General features: G+C 38.9%; 6 protein-coding genes across 6 annotated transcripts; 5 read left to right on the top strand and 1 right to left on the bottom strand.

The window, feature by feature from the left end:
• Nucleotides 1-60: 60 nt before the first annotated feature.
• RRP5 (Rrp5p) lies at nucleotides 61-5,238 on the top strand (the record flags this gene model as incomplete). Its single annotated transcript, XM_033912641.1, has 1 exon — nucleotides 61-5,238. The coding sequence occupies one exon, from the start codon at nucleotides 61-63 to the stop codon at nucleotides 5,236-5,238; it is 5,178 nt and encodes a 1,725-aa protein (XP_033768532.1).
• Nucleotides 5,239-5,520: 282 nt separating this feature from the next.
• On the bottom strand, nucleotides 5,521-6,546 carry MTF1 (RNA polymerase specificity factor; the record flags this gene model as incomplete). The annotated part of the gene is made up of 1 exon (XM_033912640.1): nucleotides 5,521-6,546. One exon carries the CDS (start codon nucleotides 6,544-6,546, stop codon nucleotides 5,521-5,523), a length of 1,026 nt encoding a protein of 341 aa, XP_033768531.1.
• Nucleotides 6,547-6,792: 246 nt separating this feature from the next.
• On the top strand, nucleotides 6,793-8,583 carry TAF7 (TATA-binding protein-associated factor TAF7; the record flags this gene model as incomplete). Its single annotated transcript, XM_033912639.1, has 1 exon — nucleotides 6,793-8,583. The coding sequence occupies one exon, from the start codon at nucleotides 6,793-6,795 to the stop codon at nucleotides 8,581-8,583; it is 1,791 nt and encodes a 596-aa protein (XP_033768530.1).
• Nucleotides 8,584-8,812: 229 nt separating this feature from the next.
• ORA1 (oxidoreductase) lies at nucleotides 8,813-9,616 on the top strand (the record flags this gene model as incomplete). The annotated part of the gene is made up of 1 exon (XM_033912638.1): nucleotides 8,813-9,616. The coding sequence occupies one exon, from the start codon at nucleotides 8,813-8,815 to the stop codon at nucleotides 9,614-9,616; it is 804 nt and encodes a 267-aa protein (XP_033768529.1).
• A 192-nt stretch (nucleotides 9,617-9,808) lies between these two features.
• MRPL44 (mitochondrial 54S ribosomal protein mL53) lies at nucleotides 9,809-10,254 on the top strand (the record flags this gene model as incomplete). Its single annotated transcript, XM_033912637.1, has 2 exons — nucleotides 9,809-9,866; nucleotides 10,016-10,254. 2 exons carry the CDS (start codon nucleotides 9,809-9,811, stop codon nucleotides 10,252-10,254), a joined length of 297 nt encoding a protein of 98 aa, XP_033768528.1.
• Nucleotides 10,255-10,572: 318 nt separating this feature from the next.
• On the top strand, nucleotides 10,573-12,651 carry MRE11 (MRX complex nuclease subunit; the record flags this gene model as incomplete). Its single annotated transcript, XM_033912636.1, has 1 exon — nucleotides 10,573-12,651. The coding sequence occupies one exon, from the start codon at nucleotides 10,573-10,575 to the stop codon at nucleotides 12,649-12,651; it is 2,079 nt and encodes a 692-aa protein (XP_033768527.1).
• Between the last annotated feature and the right edge of the window lie 389 nt (nucleotides 12,652-13,040).

The following is a 13,040-nucleotide window of genomic DNA, read 5'->3' as shown; positions in this document are numbered from 1 at the left end:
ATACTGCAGTCTGAACCAAGGACCGTTTAATATAAAAAACCCACCTATACTGTTGCAAATATGGTAGCTCCCACCAAGAGAAAGAGAGATGACGAGTTTCCACTTTCGAGGGAAGATTCCACAACGCAGCCCTCTACCTCATCGTTGGTAAGGAACACTGAGGAAGTCTCTTTTCCAAGAGGTGGTGCTTCTGCTTTAACTCCTTTAGAACTAAAACAAGTTGCTAACGAAGCTGCAAGTGATGTGTTATTTGGTAATGAAAATGTCAAAGCATCTGAACCAACAAGTAGACCCTTGAAAAAGAAGAAAACAACCAAGAAAGCTACTTCTAAAGATTCTGAAACATCGTCGGCCAACTCTGATGAAGCAAAAGTTGGACTAGTTGAACATGTCAACTTCAAAACCTTGAAGAATGGCTCTTCTTTACTAGGTCAAATTTCTGGTATCACTAAGCAAGATTTATGTATAACATTCACCGATGGCATCTCTGGTTATGTGAACCTAACACATATCTCGGAGGAATTCACCTCGATCTTGGAAGATCTCGATGAAGATATGGACGGTGATGTTGATGCTGCTGATGAGAAAAAATCTAAAGTCGATGACGCAGAATACGAATCATCCGACGATGAAGATGAAAAATTGGACAAATCTAATGAATTACCTAATTTAAGAAGGTACTTTCACGTTGGCCAATGGTTAAGATGCTCTGTCATCAAGAATACCTCTTTAGAATCATCAACTAAGAAATCCAAAAAGAAGAGAATAGAATTAACCATCGAACCTTCATTCGTCAACACATACGCAGATGAAGATTTGGTTAAGTCCACGTCTATTCAATGTGCGGTCAAATCCATCGAGGATCATGGTGCTATCCTGGATGTGGGTCTCTCAGGCTTTACAGGGTTTATTGCTAAGAAGGATTTCGGTAATTTTGAAAACTTATTGCCAGGTGCTGTTTTCTTGGGCAATATCACCAAAAAATCTGATAGGTCGATTGTTGTAAATACAGACTTTTCAGACAAAAAAAACAAAATTAGTCAAATTTCTTCAGTTGACGCCATTATTCCTGGACAAATTGTCGACATATTATGTGAATCTATCACTAAGAATGGTATTGTCGGTAAAGTTTTTGGGTTAGTATCTGGTGTTGTTAACGTATCACATTTAAGAACATTTTCCGAGGAAGATTTAAAGCATAAATTTGCCATCGGTTCTAGTATTAGATGTCGAATTATTGCTTGTTTAGAAAACAAAAGTGGTGAAAAGGTCTTGATTTTGTCAAACCTTCCACACATCTTGAGACTAGAAGACGCTTTGAAATCTACCGAGGGTCTTGATGCGTTCCCTATCGGCTACACATTTGAATCATGTAGCATTAAAGGCCGTGATTCGGAATATTTATACTTGGCATTGGATGATGACAGATTAGGTAAAGTACATTCTTCCAGAGTTGGTGAAATTGAAAATTCAGAGAATTTAAGTTCCAGGGTCCTTGGTTACAGCCCTGTTGATGATATTTATCAATTATCAACTGATCCGAAGTACCTAAAATTAAAGTATCTAAGGACGAATGATATTCCAATTGGGGAATTGATACCCAGTTGTGAAATTACTTCCGTCTCTAGCTCGGGTATTGAATTAAAGATATTTAATGGGCAATTTAAAGCTTCTGTTCCACCGCTACATATCTCAGATACTAGACTAGTTTATCCAGAAAGAAAATTCAAGATAGGTTCTAAAGTTAAAGGTAGAGTTATATCAGTCAATTCAAGAGGTAATGTGCATGTCACTTTAAAAAAATCATTAGTCAACATAGAAGACAACGAATTACCATTAGTTTCCACTTATGAAAACGCAAAAAATATCAAAGAAAAAAACGAAAAAACTTTAGCAACTGTTCAAGTTTTCAAGGCAAACGGTTGTATCATTTCCTTTTTTGGTGGTTTATCGGGATTCTTGCCCAATTCTGAAATTTCAGAAGTCTTCGTGAAGAGGCCAGAGGAACATCTAAGACTTGGTCAAACGGTAGTAGTAAAACTTCTTGACGTTGATGCTGACAGGAGGAGAATTATTGCCACATGCAAAGTTTCAAATGAGCAAGCTACTCAACAAAAAGATACTATTGAAAATATTATTCCAGGTAGAACAATTATTACTGTCGACGTTATCGAAAAGACCAAAGATTCTGTTATCGTTGAAATCCCAGATGTTGGCTTACGTGGTGTCATCTACGCTGGCCATATTTCTGATGCCAGAATTGAACAAAATAGGGCTCAATTGAAAAAGCTCAGAATTGGTACCGAACTGACTGGTTTAGTAATCGACAAAGATACAAGAACCCACGTCTTCAATATGACCCTTAAAAGTTCTTTAATTAAAGACGCTAAAAAAGAAACTCTTCCATTAACGTATGATGACGTTAAGGATAAAAAAAAAGATATTCCAATGCACGCTTACATTAAATCCATTTCTGATAAAGGTCTTTTTGTTGCCTTTAACGGTAAGTTCATCGGGTTGGTTTTACCAAGTTACGCTGTTGATAGTAGGGATATTGATATTAGTAAGACTTTTTATATTAACCAGTCTGTTACTGTCTATTTATTGAGAATAGACGATCAAAACCAGAAATTCTTATTATCTTTGAAAGCTCCAAAGGTCAAAGAAGAGAAAAAGAAAGTTGAATCTAATATCGAAGATGCTATTGATCCATCGATCAAAAGCTGGGATGACTTGTCTATTGGTAGTATCGTTAGAGCGAAAATCAAGAGTGTCAAGAAGAACCAATTGAATGTCATTTTAGCTTCAAACTTGCACGGTAGAGTTGACATTGCTGAAGTGTTTGACACGTATGAAGAAATTAAGGATAAGAAACAACCTTTGAGTAATTACAAGAAAGACGACATTATTGAAGTTAAAATCATAGGTAACCACGATGTCAAGAGCCATAAGTTTTTGCCGATTACACACAGAATCTCAAAGGCTAGCATTTTGGAATTATCCATAAAACCATCAGAATTAAAATCCAAGGAAGTGCACACCAAAACTCTTGAGGAGATCAATATTGGGGAAGACTTAACTGGTTTCGTCAACAATTCATCAGGTAACCACTTATGGTTGACAATTTCTCCAGTTTTGAAGGCTAGGATTTCCCTACTAGATCTAGCTGATGACAATGTCAACTTATCAGAAACTATTGAATCCGTTTTCCCATTAGGTTCAGCCCTTCAAGTAAAGGTTGCTTCTATTGATCGCGAGCATGGCTTTGTCAACGCCATTGGAAAAGCCCATGTTGACATAAATATGACCACAATCAAAGTTGGCGATGAATTCCCGGGTCGTGTTTTGAAAATAGCTGAAAAATATGTTTTATTAGATCTTGGTAACAAGGTGACAGGTATTTCCTTCATTACGGACGCGCTAAATGACTTCTCCTTATCATTGAAGGAAGGTTTTGGAGACAAAATCAACAATGTTATTCCAACTACTGTTCTGGCAGTTGATGCAGAAAATAAGAAAATAGAACTATCCCTTCGTTCTGCTGCTGCAAAAACTCGTTCGATTAAATCTCATGAAGATTTGAAACAAGGCGATATTGTAGATGGTATTATTAAGAGTGTGAATGACAAAGGTATTTTTGTTTACTTGAGTAGGAAAGTTGAAGCCTTTGTCCCTGTTAGTAAATTATCTGATTCTTATTTGAAGGAGTGGAAAAAGTTTTACAAGCCAATGCAGTACGTTCTGGGCAAGGTTGTCACTTGCGATGAAGATTCCCGTATTTCTCTGACCCTTAGAGAGTCCGAAATAAATGGCGATTTGAAGGTTTTGAAGGCCTATTCGGATATCAAAGCTGGTGATGTTTTCGATGGTACTGTAAAAAACGTCACTGATTTTGGTGTTTTTGTCAAACTAGATAACACAGTTAATGTTACGGGTTTGGCTCACATTACTGAAATCGCAGACAAAAAACCTGAAGATCTTTCTGCCCTATTTGGTGTTGGTGACAGAGTAAAAGCCATTGTCTTAAAAACAAATCTGGAAAAAAAGCAAATTTCCTTGAGCTTGAAGGCGTCTCATTTCTCTAAAGAAGCCGAATTGCCTTCCACTACTACAGGCCAACCAGAAAAGGAGGATGAGGATGAGGATGAGGTCATGGCTGATGCTGATTTTAACGATTCCGACAACGAATCTGATATCGGGGACCAAAATGCCGTAGTTACCGATAAGAAGACTGAAATATCCTCGGATGGGTTGTCCTTGAGTGCTGGATTTGATTGGACTGCATCCATTTTGGATCAAGCACAAGAAGAAGAGTCTGAAGAAGATCAAGAAGATTTTACTGAAAACAGAAAGCACAAACACAAGAGAAGAAAGGAAAAAGTTGTTCAGGATAAGACCATTGATATCAACACTAGGGCACCCGAATCTGTTGCAGACTTTGAACGTCTACTCATCGGTAATCCAAACTCTTCGGTAGTGTGGATGAACTATATGGCTTTTCAATTGCAACTGAGTGAAATTGAGAAGGCACGAGAACTCGCAGAACGTGCATTGAAGACCATCAACTTCAGAGAAGAAGCCGAGAAGTTGAATATTTGGATTGCGATGCTGAATTTGGAAAATACTTTTGGTACCGAAGAAACTTTAGAAGATGTGTTTAGCAGAGCTTGTCAGTATATGGACTCTTATATTATTCATACAAAACTACTTGGTATTTATGAAATAAGTGAAAAGTTTGACAAAGCTGCAGAGTTGTTCAAAGCTACAGCTAAAAAATTTGGTAGTGAAAAAGTTTCTATCTGGGTATCCTGGGGTGATTTCTTGATAAGCCACAATGAAGAGCAAGAGGCACGTACGATTTTGGGCAATGCTTTGAAGGCCTTAGCAAAGCGTAATCATATCGAAGTTGTCCGTAAGTTTGCTCAATTGGAATTTGCAAAGGGTGATCCAGAAAGGGGTCGCTCGTTATTCGAAGGTTTGGTTGCTGATGCACCAAAGAGAATTGACTTATGGAACGTTTATGTAGACCAAGAGGTAAAGGCAAAGGATAAGAAAAAGGTGGAAGATTTATTTGAGAGGATAATAACCAAAAAGATAACAAGGAAGCAAGCCAAATTCTTCTTTAATAAATGGTTGCAATTTGAAGAATCTCAAGGTGACGAAAAGACCATTGAATACGTCAAAGCTAAAGCTACTGAGTATGTCGCCAGCCATGACGTACCAAAAACAGACGAGTAATTCCTGTTGGTTTTTTAGGCCCTTAAATAATGTAACTGTTTAAGTTTGTAAAGTATATTTGTAAAGTACATAGAGTGTAAAGTTCTCAAGAAGCAACTTCCGTCGATCGATTTCACCTTTATAAATTCAAGAAAGTTCTTCATCTTGAATTTGTAGTTCTCCCTCCTTAATTATAGGATAGTTCCATGCTGATGAAAATTGAGTTCTATGTATTTCTTATATTCACACGGTAAAATCACATAATTATTACATAATGAAAGCAAATTTCTTAGAACCTTCACTTCAACCGGAGTGCTCTGTTTGATACATATCAACAAAATCCATCAAAATATCTGGTTTGAAAGGCCATTCCATGAACAATTTCGTTAGGTATATAAACTCGTCATTTGTCAAATCAATGGGACACTTTTTTATTAGATCCTTGTCAGTGATCCTGCTATTGAAATATTGTTGACCACCATGTCCCAGTGAGTCCATGACAGTATTCAATGGTGTTCTTTTCAAAATCATTAAGTGCCTCGTGACATAATCCCAATTGTCTACGTCAAAATCAAAATCAATCGGGTCCATTTCTACCAACGCAATTGGCTTTCCCTTTGTAGGCCATATATCTGCAGCACTAAATATGACGGGATCCCATTCTTCTATGCAGTGACTATCGAATCCCTTCAATTCATTTGCATCTGATATTGCAATAAGTTTAGTATCTGTGAATGCCTCCCTTACTACTGAACATTTGGACCTAGCATGCGTGCTTGGCCTAGCCAAAAGTTTTTTAGCTGTCGTACTCGGCATCCATAACAACATCTTGACTTTACCAAATCTATACAACCAGTTCTTATTTCCAATACATGACAACCACTGCATTATAAGACCTTCAGACCCCTCCCCCGTCACATTAGCAACAGTTAAAAATTTATCATTGATATGATCCGAGGGTTGGACTTCAGGAACAAATATTCGCTCCTCATCAATTAGACTAGAGTAGGTTGACCAGTCATAGGGATCCTTTTTAAGTATTTGTAAAGGAGACTCTTCAAATTTTGCATTTAAAAATTTGTAGAGACTCGAACGTTTTTCTATCAAAGAATATTGCTTGGGGCAATATTTATTATAGAAAATAGCAGATTGTACACCAACGCCAGGATACAGGTCGAGTACTTTCAACTCTTGTGGATGTTTATAGGTTTTAGTTAAATCCAGTTTGTCAAAGATTCTGTTATATACTGTTGGATTCCATAAATATTTGAAACCATAAAAGAATTTGAGTTTGGAGATATCTTTAATACCAGGAATTGGAATGGACATCTATGCTCAGCCTGTCAAGTTCAAGGGATGGTCATAGTTTACGCAGTAGCCGCATTTGATAAAGTCTCATCTTTATTATTCATTATACAGTAGGATCGCTGTTATTCGGCCGATGAGAACAGTAAGTGAAATTTCAAAACAAAACCAACCAGCCTACAAAACTAATTAAAGTGAGAGGAAGAAGAAGAACTAGGTAAGCAGGAGACAGTGTTATCATTCCAATCAATCGCAATAATCAATATAAATATGGCTGTTATAAGGATTAAGAAACCCAGAGGACCAAGGGAGGAAGAGCAGCCATTAGGAAGCGAGCCCAAATTAAAGAGAATTCGCATAAAGACAAAGGTGACTGATGAAGATGTCAAACCAAAGACTAAATTGAAGATAAACCTGAAAAAAAAGAAGGATAATACTGACGGCCAAGAGAAGAAGAATTCGTTAAAGCTGAAACTGAACTTGAAAAAAAATGAAGAAGTAGTTAAGAAGATACACAAAGCGCCAAAGTTGCGCCTCAAACCCATTAGAATTCCTGGGGAAGCATACGATTCGGAGGCCTCTGATATTGAGGATGACCCGCTCATGGAGACTGGTGTAATACTAAGAATACTTCCAGACATACAGTTAGAGTTTGTAAAAAATTCGTTAGAATCTGGTGATTATTCTGGGATAAGCATCAAGTGGAAGAACGAAAGACACGCTATCGTAACAATAAACGATATAATGTATGGTGCCATTTTAGTGGACCTACCTACTGTGATAGAGGTGAACAAGAGCGTTGATAGAAAAAACCTTCTGAAGACATTTGACGTATCGCAAATGCTGCTGTGCATAAGACCTATACAGGAAGAAGAAGAAGTATATACTTTAGATGCACCGGATACAGAAGACCTGGTTGTTAAGCATTTTGAAGACATAGAGGACGAAATTTGGGAAAATAAAGAAACTTTTTTGAAAGGCTACAATGGTGCGCCGTTAAGCGATGTGGAGGCTAAGCATCTGAAAGAGATAGCTTTGAAGGGATATGACTACAAACACGGAATATCACCACCTTTATACAATGTTCGAAATAGGCGATTTAGGCGGAAAATGGACCCCAATGAGATAGACTATGTAGAGAAAGTGGTTGATATACTTTTGAAGCAAGATAAACAGGCTGAAGAAGTCAGCTATGGTCTGGTTGATAAAAGTGAGCTGCAAACAAAGCAAGAGCGCGTTTCTAATTGGGAGAATTTCAAAGAGGAGCCCGGGGAGCCTTTGTCTGGACCTGCTTTAAAGAAAGAAGAAATACATACAGCTGCTCCAGCAGTAGGAGAGCAAGAACAAGAACAAGAACAAGAACAAGAAGGAGAAGGAGAAGAAGAAGAAGAGGAAGAAGAAGAAGAAGAAGAGGAGGATCTTGATCTAGGTGCTGCTTTTGAAAGTGAAGAAGAAGGTAGTGGTGCCGAGGGAGACAGGGCACACCAACAAGAGGAAGTCGGCGATGAAGTGGATCAAGACACAGGAGGGGAAGATGACGACGACGAGGACGACGGTGACAATGAAGCTGCAGGCGGGGAAAGTGATTCTGAGGACGAAAAAGATGAAAACAGACAGCATACAGAACTACTTGCTGACGAATTGAACGAACTAGAGACCACCCTGGCCCATACAAAGCATAAATTAAGCAAGGCCACAAATCCTCTCCTAAAAAGTAGATTTATCGATAGCATTAAGAAGCTCGAGAAGGAGGCTGAATTAAAACGTAAGCAGTTACAACAAACCGAAGATTCTGCCCAAAAGCAGCATCAACATCGCCCTGACGCAGAAAACGCAAACAACAACGAAGAAGAGGAAGAGGAAGAAGAAGAGGAAGAAGAAGAAGTAGAAGACGACGAGGACGACGAAGAAAACGATGAGGAAGAGGAGAACGACCACGACGGGGAACAAGTACAAGAGAGCAAGGTGATGCGCGAGGTTGATGAAGCTCCGGCAGAAGAGACACTCGACCAGAACGATCTCGATATGATGATGCTATTTGGTGCAGAGGGTGATGAGTGAGCCCTTTTTGTTATATATATATATATATATATATATTACGCTTATACTCTGGACGACTCTTCCCTGCACCATATAGCATTGATATACGGTAAGGCGCGACGCCGGTTTTTCTTATCGGAGCGATATAAAAGCTGAAGAAAGGGGATATATGAAACCACCAAGAGTCACAACGAGTGTTCAAGGTCAGCAATAAAGAAAGGAAATAAAACATTGAGAATATATTTCGACAATGTCCCAAGGTAGAAAAGCTGCAGAAAGATTGGCTAACAAGACCGTGCTCATTACGGGTGCCTCTGCTGGTATTGGTAAGGCCACCGCATTAGAGTATTTGGAGGCATCCAATGGTGATATGAAACTGGTCTTAGCTGCTAGAAGATTAGAAAAGCTCGAGGAATTAAAGAAAACTATTGATCAGGAGTTTCCAAACGCCAAAGTTCATGTGGCCCAACTGGATATCACTCAAGCAGAAAAGATCAAGCCCTTTATTGAGAATTTGCCAAAGGAGTTCAAAGACATTGACATTTTGGTGAACAACGCTGGGAAGGCCCTTGGTACCGACCGTGTGGGGGAGATTGCAACACAAGATATCCAGGATGTGTTTGACACCAACGTCACAGCTTTAATTAATATCACTCAAGCTGTGCTGCCCATTTTTCAAGCCAAGAACTCAGGGGATATTGTGAACTTGGGTTCGGTGGCTGGCAGGGATGCATACCCAACGGGTTCCATCTATTGTGCCTCCAAGTTTGCCGTGGGGGCGTTCACTGATAGTTTAAGAAAGGAGCTTATCAACACCAAGATCAGAGTCATCCTAATCGCACCAGGGCTAGTCGAAACTGAATTTTCACTGGTTAGATACAGAGGCAACGAGGAGCAAGCCAAGAATGTCTACAAGGACACCACCCCATTAATGGCTGATGACGTGGCTGATTTGATCGTGTACGCAACTTCCAGGAAACAAAACACTGTAATTGCAGACACGCTAATCTTTCCAACCAACCAAGCATCGCCTCACCACATCTTCCGTGGATGAGATTTCCAGGCTGCCTAACTAAGTAAATCTGTACACATTCTATATATCTAGGACTTTTTGGCTGTATCATCTTTCCCTTACCGTTTTGCGCGACTCTACGGAATATGCAAGAGAAAAGAGAGGAGCTCAAGGATCCTCGAATAGAGGATGAAATAGATGTAAACGTGAAGGAAGTGTAATTATACCGCCGCTATGATAACTAAATACTTCAGTAAGGTGGTTGTCAGGTTCAATCCCTTTGGCAAGGAAGGTATGTATCTTTTCCGCCTCGTTATTCGTTCTTCTTATCTCTGGCCGTCTTCGTTTGATGATTTTAGATAAACTAAGCTAAGGTTGACCCGAACCCAGATATTACATGATACTAACAGCAAATGACACCGATTCTATCATTGATTTCAGCGAAGGTTGCTAGATTATTACTTGCTGCCATTCCGCCAACACAACGAAACATGGGCACGCAGATTCAATCGGAAATCATCTCAGATTACAATAAGGTCAAGCCCCTTGTGAAAGTAACCTACAAGGATAAGAAAGAAATGGAAGTCGACCCATCAAGCATGAACTTCCAGGAGTTAGCCAACCATTTCGACCGCCACTCAAAACAGCTGGGCCTGAAGCATATGTTGGAAATGCACTGAGAAAAATGAACGCACTACAAATCCTATTTGTGAGCATGCACGTTTCTAACATTCTAACAAAAACAAAGTCAAAGTTTATAAGCAAGCCTGTAAATAATACATATGAACATACATAAATGTATAGATAGATATTCCCAACCAAGCTGACTTGACGTTTCAATATTAAGGTCAATAGTATGGCCAATAGAATAGAACCCAAACATTATGGCCATAATAAATTACTCTCTACACTTGTAAAGAAGCCATATGGAAACAACGCTAGGAGAATAGGGACAATCAACTCAAGCTGTACTCACTCAAATTCAATAAAAATCAATTATGGATTATCCTGATCCAGACACTATACGGATCTTAGTTACTACTGATAATCATGTGGGTTACAACGAAAACGATCCCATTACTGGTGATGATTCTTGGAAAACTTTCCATGAAGTTATGATGCTAGCCAAGAACAACAACGTAGACATGGTCTTACAGTCGGGTGATCTTTTCCATGTGAATAAGCCTTCCAAGAAGTCACTTTATCAAGTACTGAAGACTCTGAGGTTATCTTGCATGGGTGACAAGCCTTGCGAGTTAGAATTATTAAGCGATCCCTCACAAGTTTTCCACTACGATGAATTTACCAACGTTAACTATGAAGATCCTAACTTTAATATTTCTATTCCTGTATTTGGGATATCAGGTAATCATGATGACGCATCGGGAGACTCACTGTTGTGTCCTATGGATATACTTCATGCGAGTGGCCTAATAAATCATTTCGGGAAAGTCATCGAATCTGATAAAATAAAAATTGTGCCATTATTATTTCAGAAAGGGTCTACCAAACTAGCGTTGTATGGATTAGCTGCTGTTCGTGATGAAAGGTTATTCAGAACTTTTAAAGATGGTGGTGTCACTTTTGAAGTACCGACTATGCGTGAGGGCGAATGGTTCAATTTAATGTGCGTCCATCAAAATCATACTGGCCACACGAATACTGCATTTTTGCCTGAACAGTTCTTGCCCGATTTCCTGGATATGGTAATATGGGGCCATGAGCATGAGTGCATCCCGAACCTTGTACATAATCCAATAAAAAATTTTGATGTTTTACAACCGGGTTCATCTGTAGCCACTTCGCTTTGTGAGGCTGAAGCACAACCCAAGTATGTGTTCATCCTCGACATAAAATATGGAGAAGCACCAAAAATTACGCCTGTCCCTCTCGAGACCGTACGGGTATTCAAAATGAGATCCATTTCACTACAAGATGTTCCCCATTTGAGGCCTCATGATAAGGATGCTACGTCCAAATATCTTATTGAGCAAGTTGAGGAAATGATCGACGAAGCCAATGAGGAAACCAAACGAAAACTTGGGGACGATGCTGAAAGTGACATGGTCTCAGAATTACCGAAACCACTGATCAGGTTACGTGTTGATTATAGTGCATCCTCCAATACGCAATCCCCAGTGGATTACCAGGTAGAAAATCCACGTAGATTTAGTAATCGATTTGTGGGACGTGTTGCTAACGGTAATAACGTTGTCCAGTTTTATAAAAGAAGGTCACCTGTAACTAGATCGAAAAAGTCCAGTATAAATGGAACAACTATCAGTGATAGAGATGTTGAAAAACTCTTCAGTGAGAGTGGGGGTGAATTGGAAGTTCAAACTTTGGTTAATGATCTCTTGAACAAGATGCAGTTATCTTTATTACCAGAAGTTGGTTTGAATGAAGCAGTAAAGAAATTTGTGGATAAAGATGAGAAAACGGCGCTTAAAGAATTCATTAGCCATGAAATATCAAACGAAGTGGGCATATTATCTACGAATGATGAATTTCTGCGAACAGAAGATACAGAGGAAATGAAAGCACTCATAAAGCAAGTTAAACGTGCCAACTCTGTTAGACCGACTCCCCCCATAGAAAATGATGAGGCAAATTCCTCAATCAACCGTAACGGGCTAGATTCTTTCCGGTCTAGTAATCGACAACTAAGAAGCGGACCTTCAGACGTTACCCAATCTTATGTTGATAATGAATCTAGAATAGCTCATACTAGTGGAGCCGAAAGCAGTAAACCAACAAGCAAAACCAAACGAGTGCGAACTACAATAAAAAAGAAAGCATATACTCCTTCAGACTCAACCGTCATATCCGACGCGGAAAATGAACATGGTGATGACAACGATGCTCAGGCCGATATTGATATTGATGAGGACGATATAATTATGGTCAGCGCTGACGAAGAGGACACTAATTATGGTATACTTAATGGTAGAAAAACAAGAACAAAGACCTGTTCCCCTACGAGCACCAAAACCACTTCCAAAAGGGGAAAAGGAAGAGCATCAAGGACGCCAAAGACTGATATTCTTGGGAGCCTCCTTGCTAAGAAAAGAAAATAATTGTAGTAGGCCCCTCTAGTATACTACATCCTATTTATATCCAAGGCATGCTAGTTTAAGAGAAACGAATTTGCATTCTAAATTCATGATAATGAGATATCCTTTAACTAATACTATATATAAGCTCATTTAGTTTTCCATTCATTGCTCTTCCGCTATTATATTGAAGAAAAGAACCAAAAAAAAATTCTCTGAATAAAACGTCGTAGTAGTTTTTTTTTCCTTACTTACATATGAAGGAATTTGAAGAACAACATGTGCACGGCTGTAATCGATTGAGAGCTTGGAGAGTGTTCAATTAAGAGAAAATATGATGATATAAAAAAAGAAGGGAAGCTAGATGAACTGCGACAGGAAGATGCATTGCTTCTTCTTCTTTTTTAGTTTGA

This window comes from Saccharomyces paradoxus, chromosome XIII (assembly GCF_002079055.1).
Source record: "Saccharomyces paradoxus chromosome XIII, complete sequence".
Taxonomy (NCBI): Eukaryota; Fungi; Ascomycota; class Saccharomycetes; order Saccharomycetales; family Saccharomycetaceae; genus Saccharomyces; species Saccharomyces paradoxus.
The sequence above is the reverse complement of the archived record's forward strand: the minus strand, read 5'-3'. Positions and strand labels throughout refer to the sequence as shown.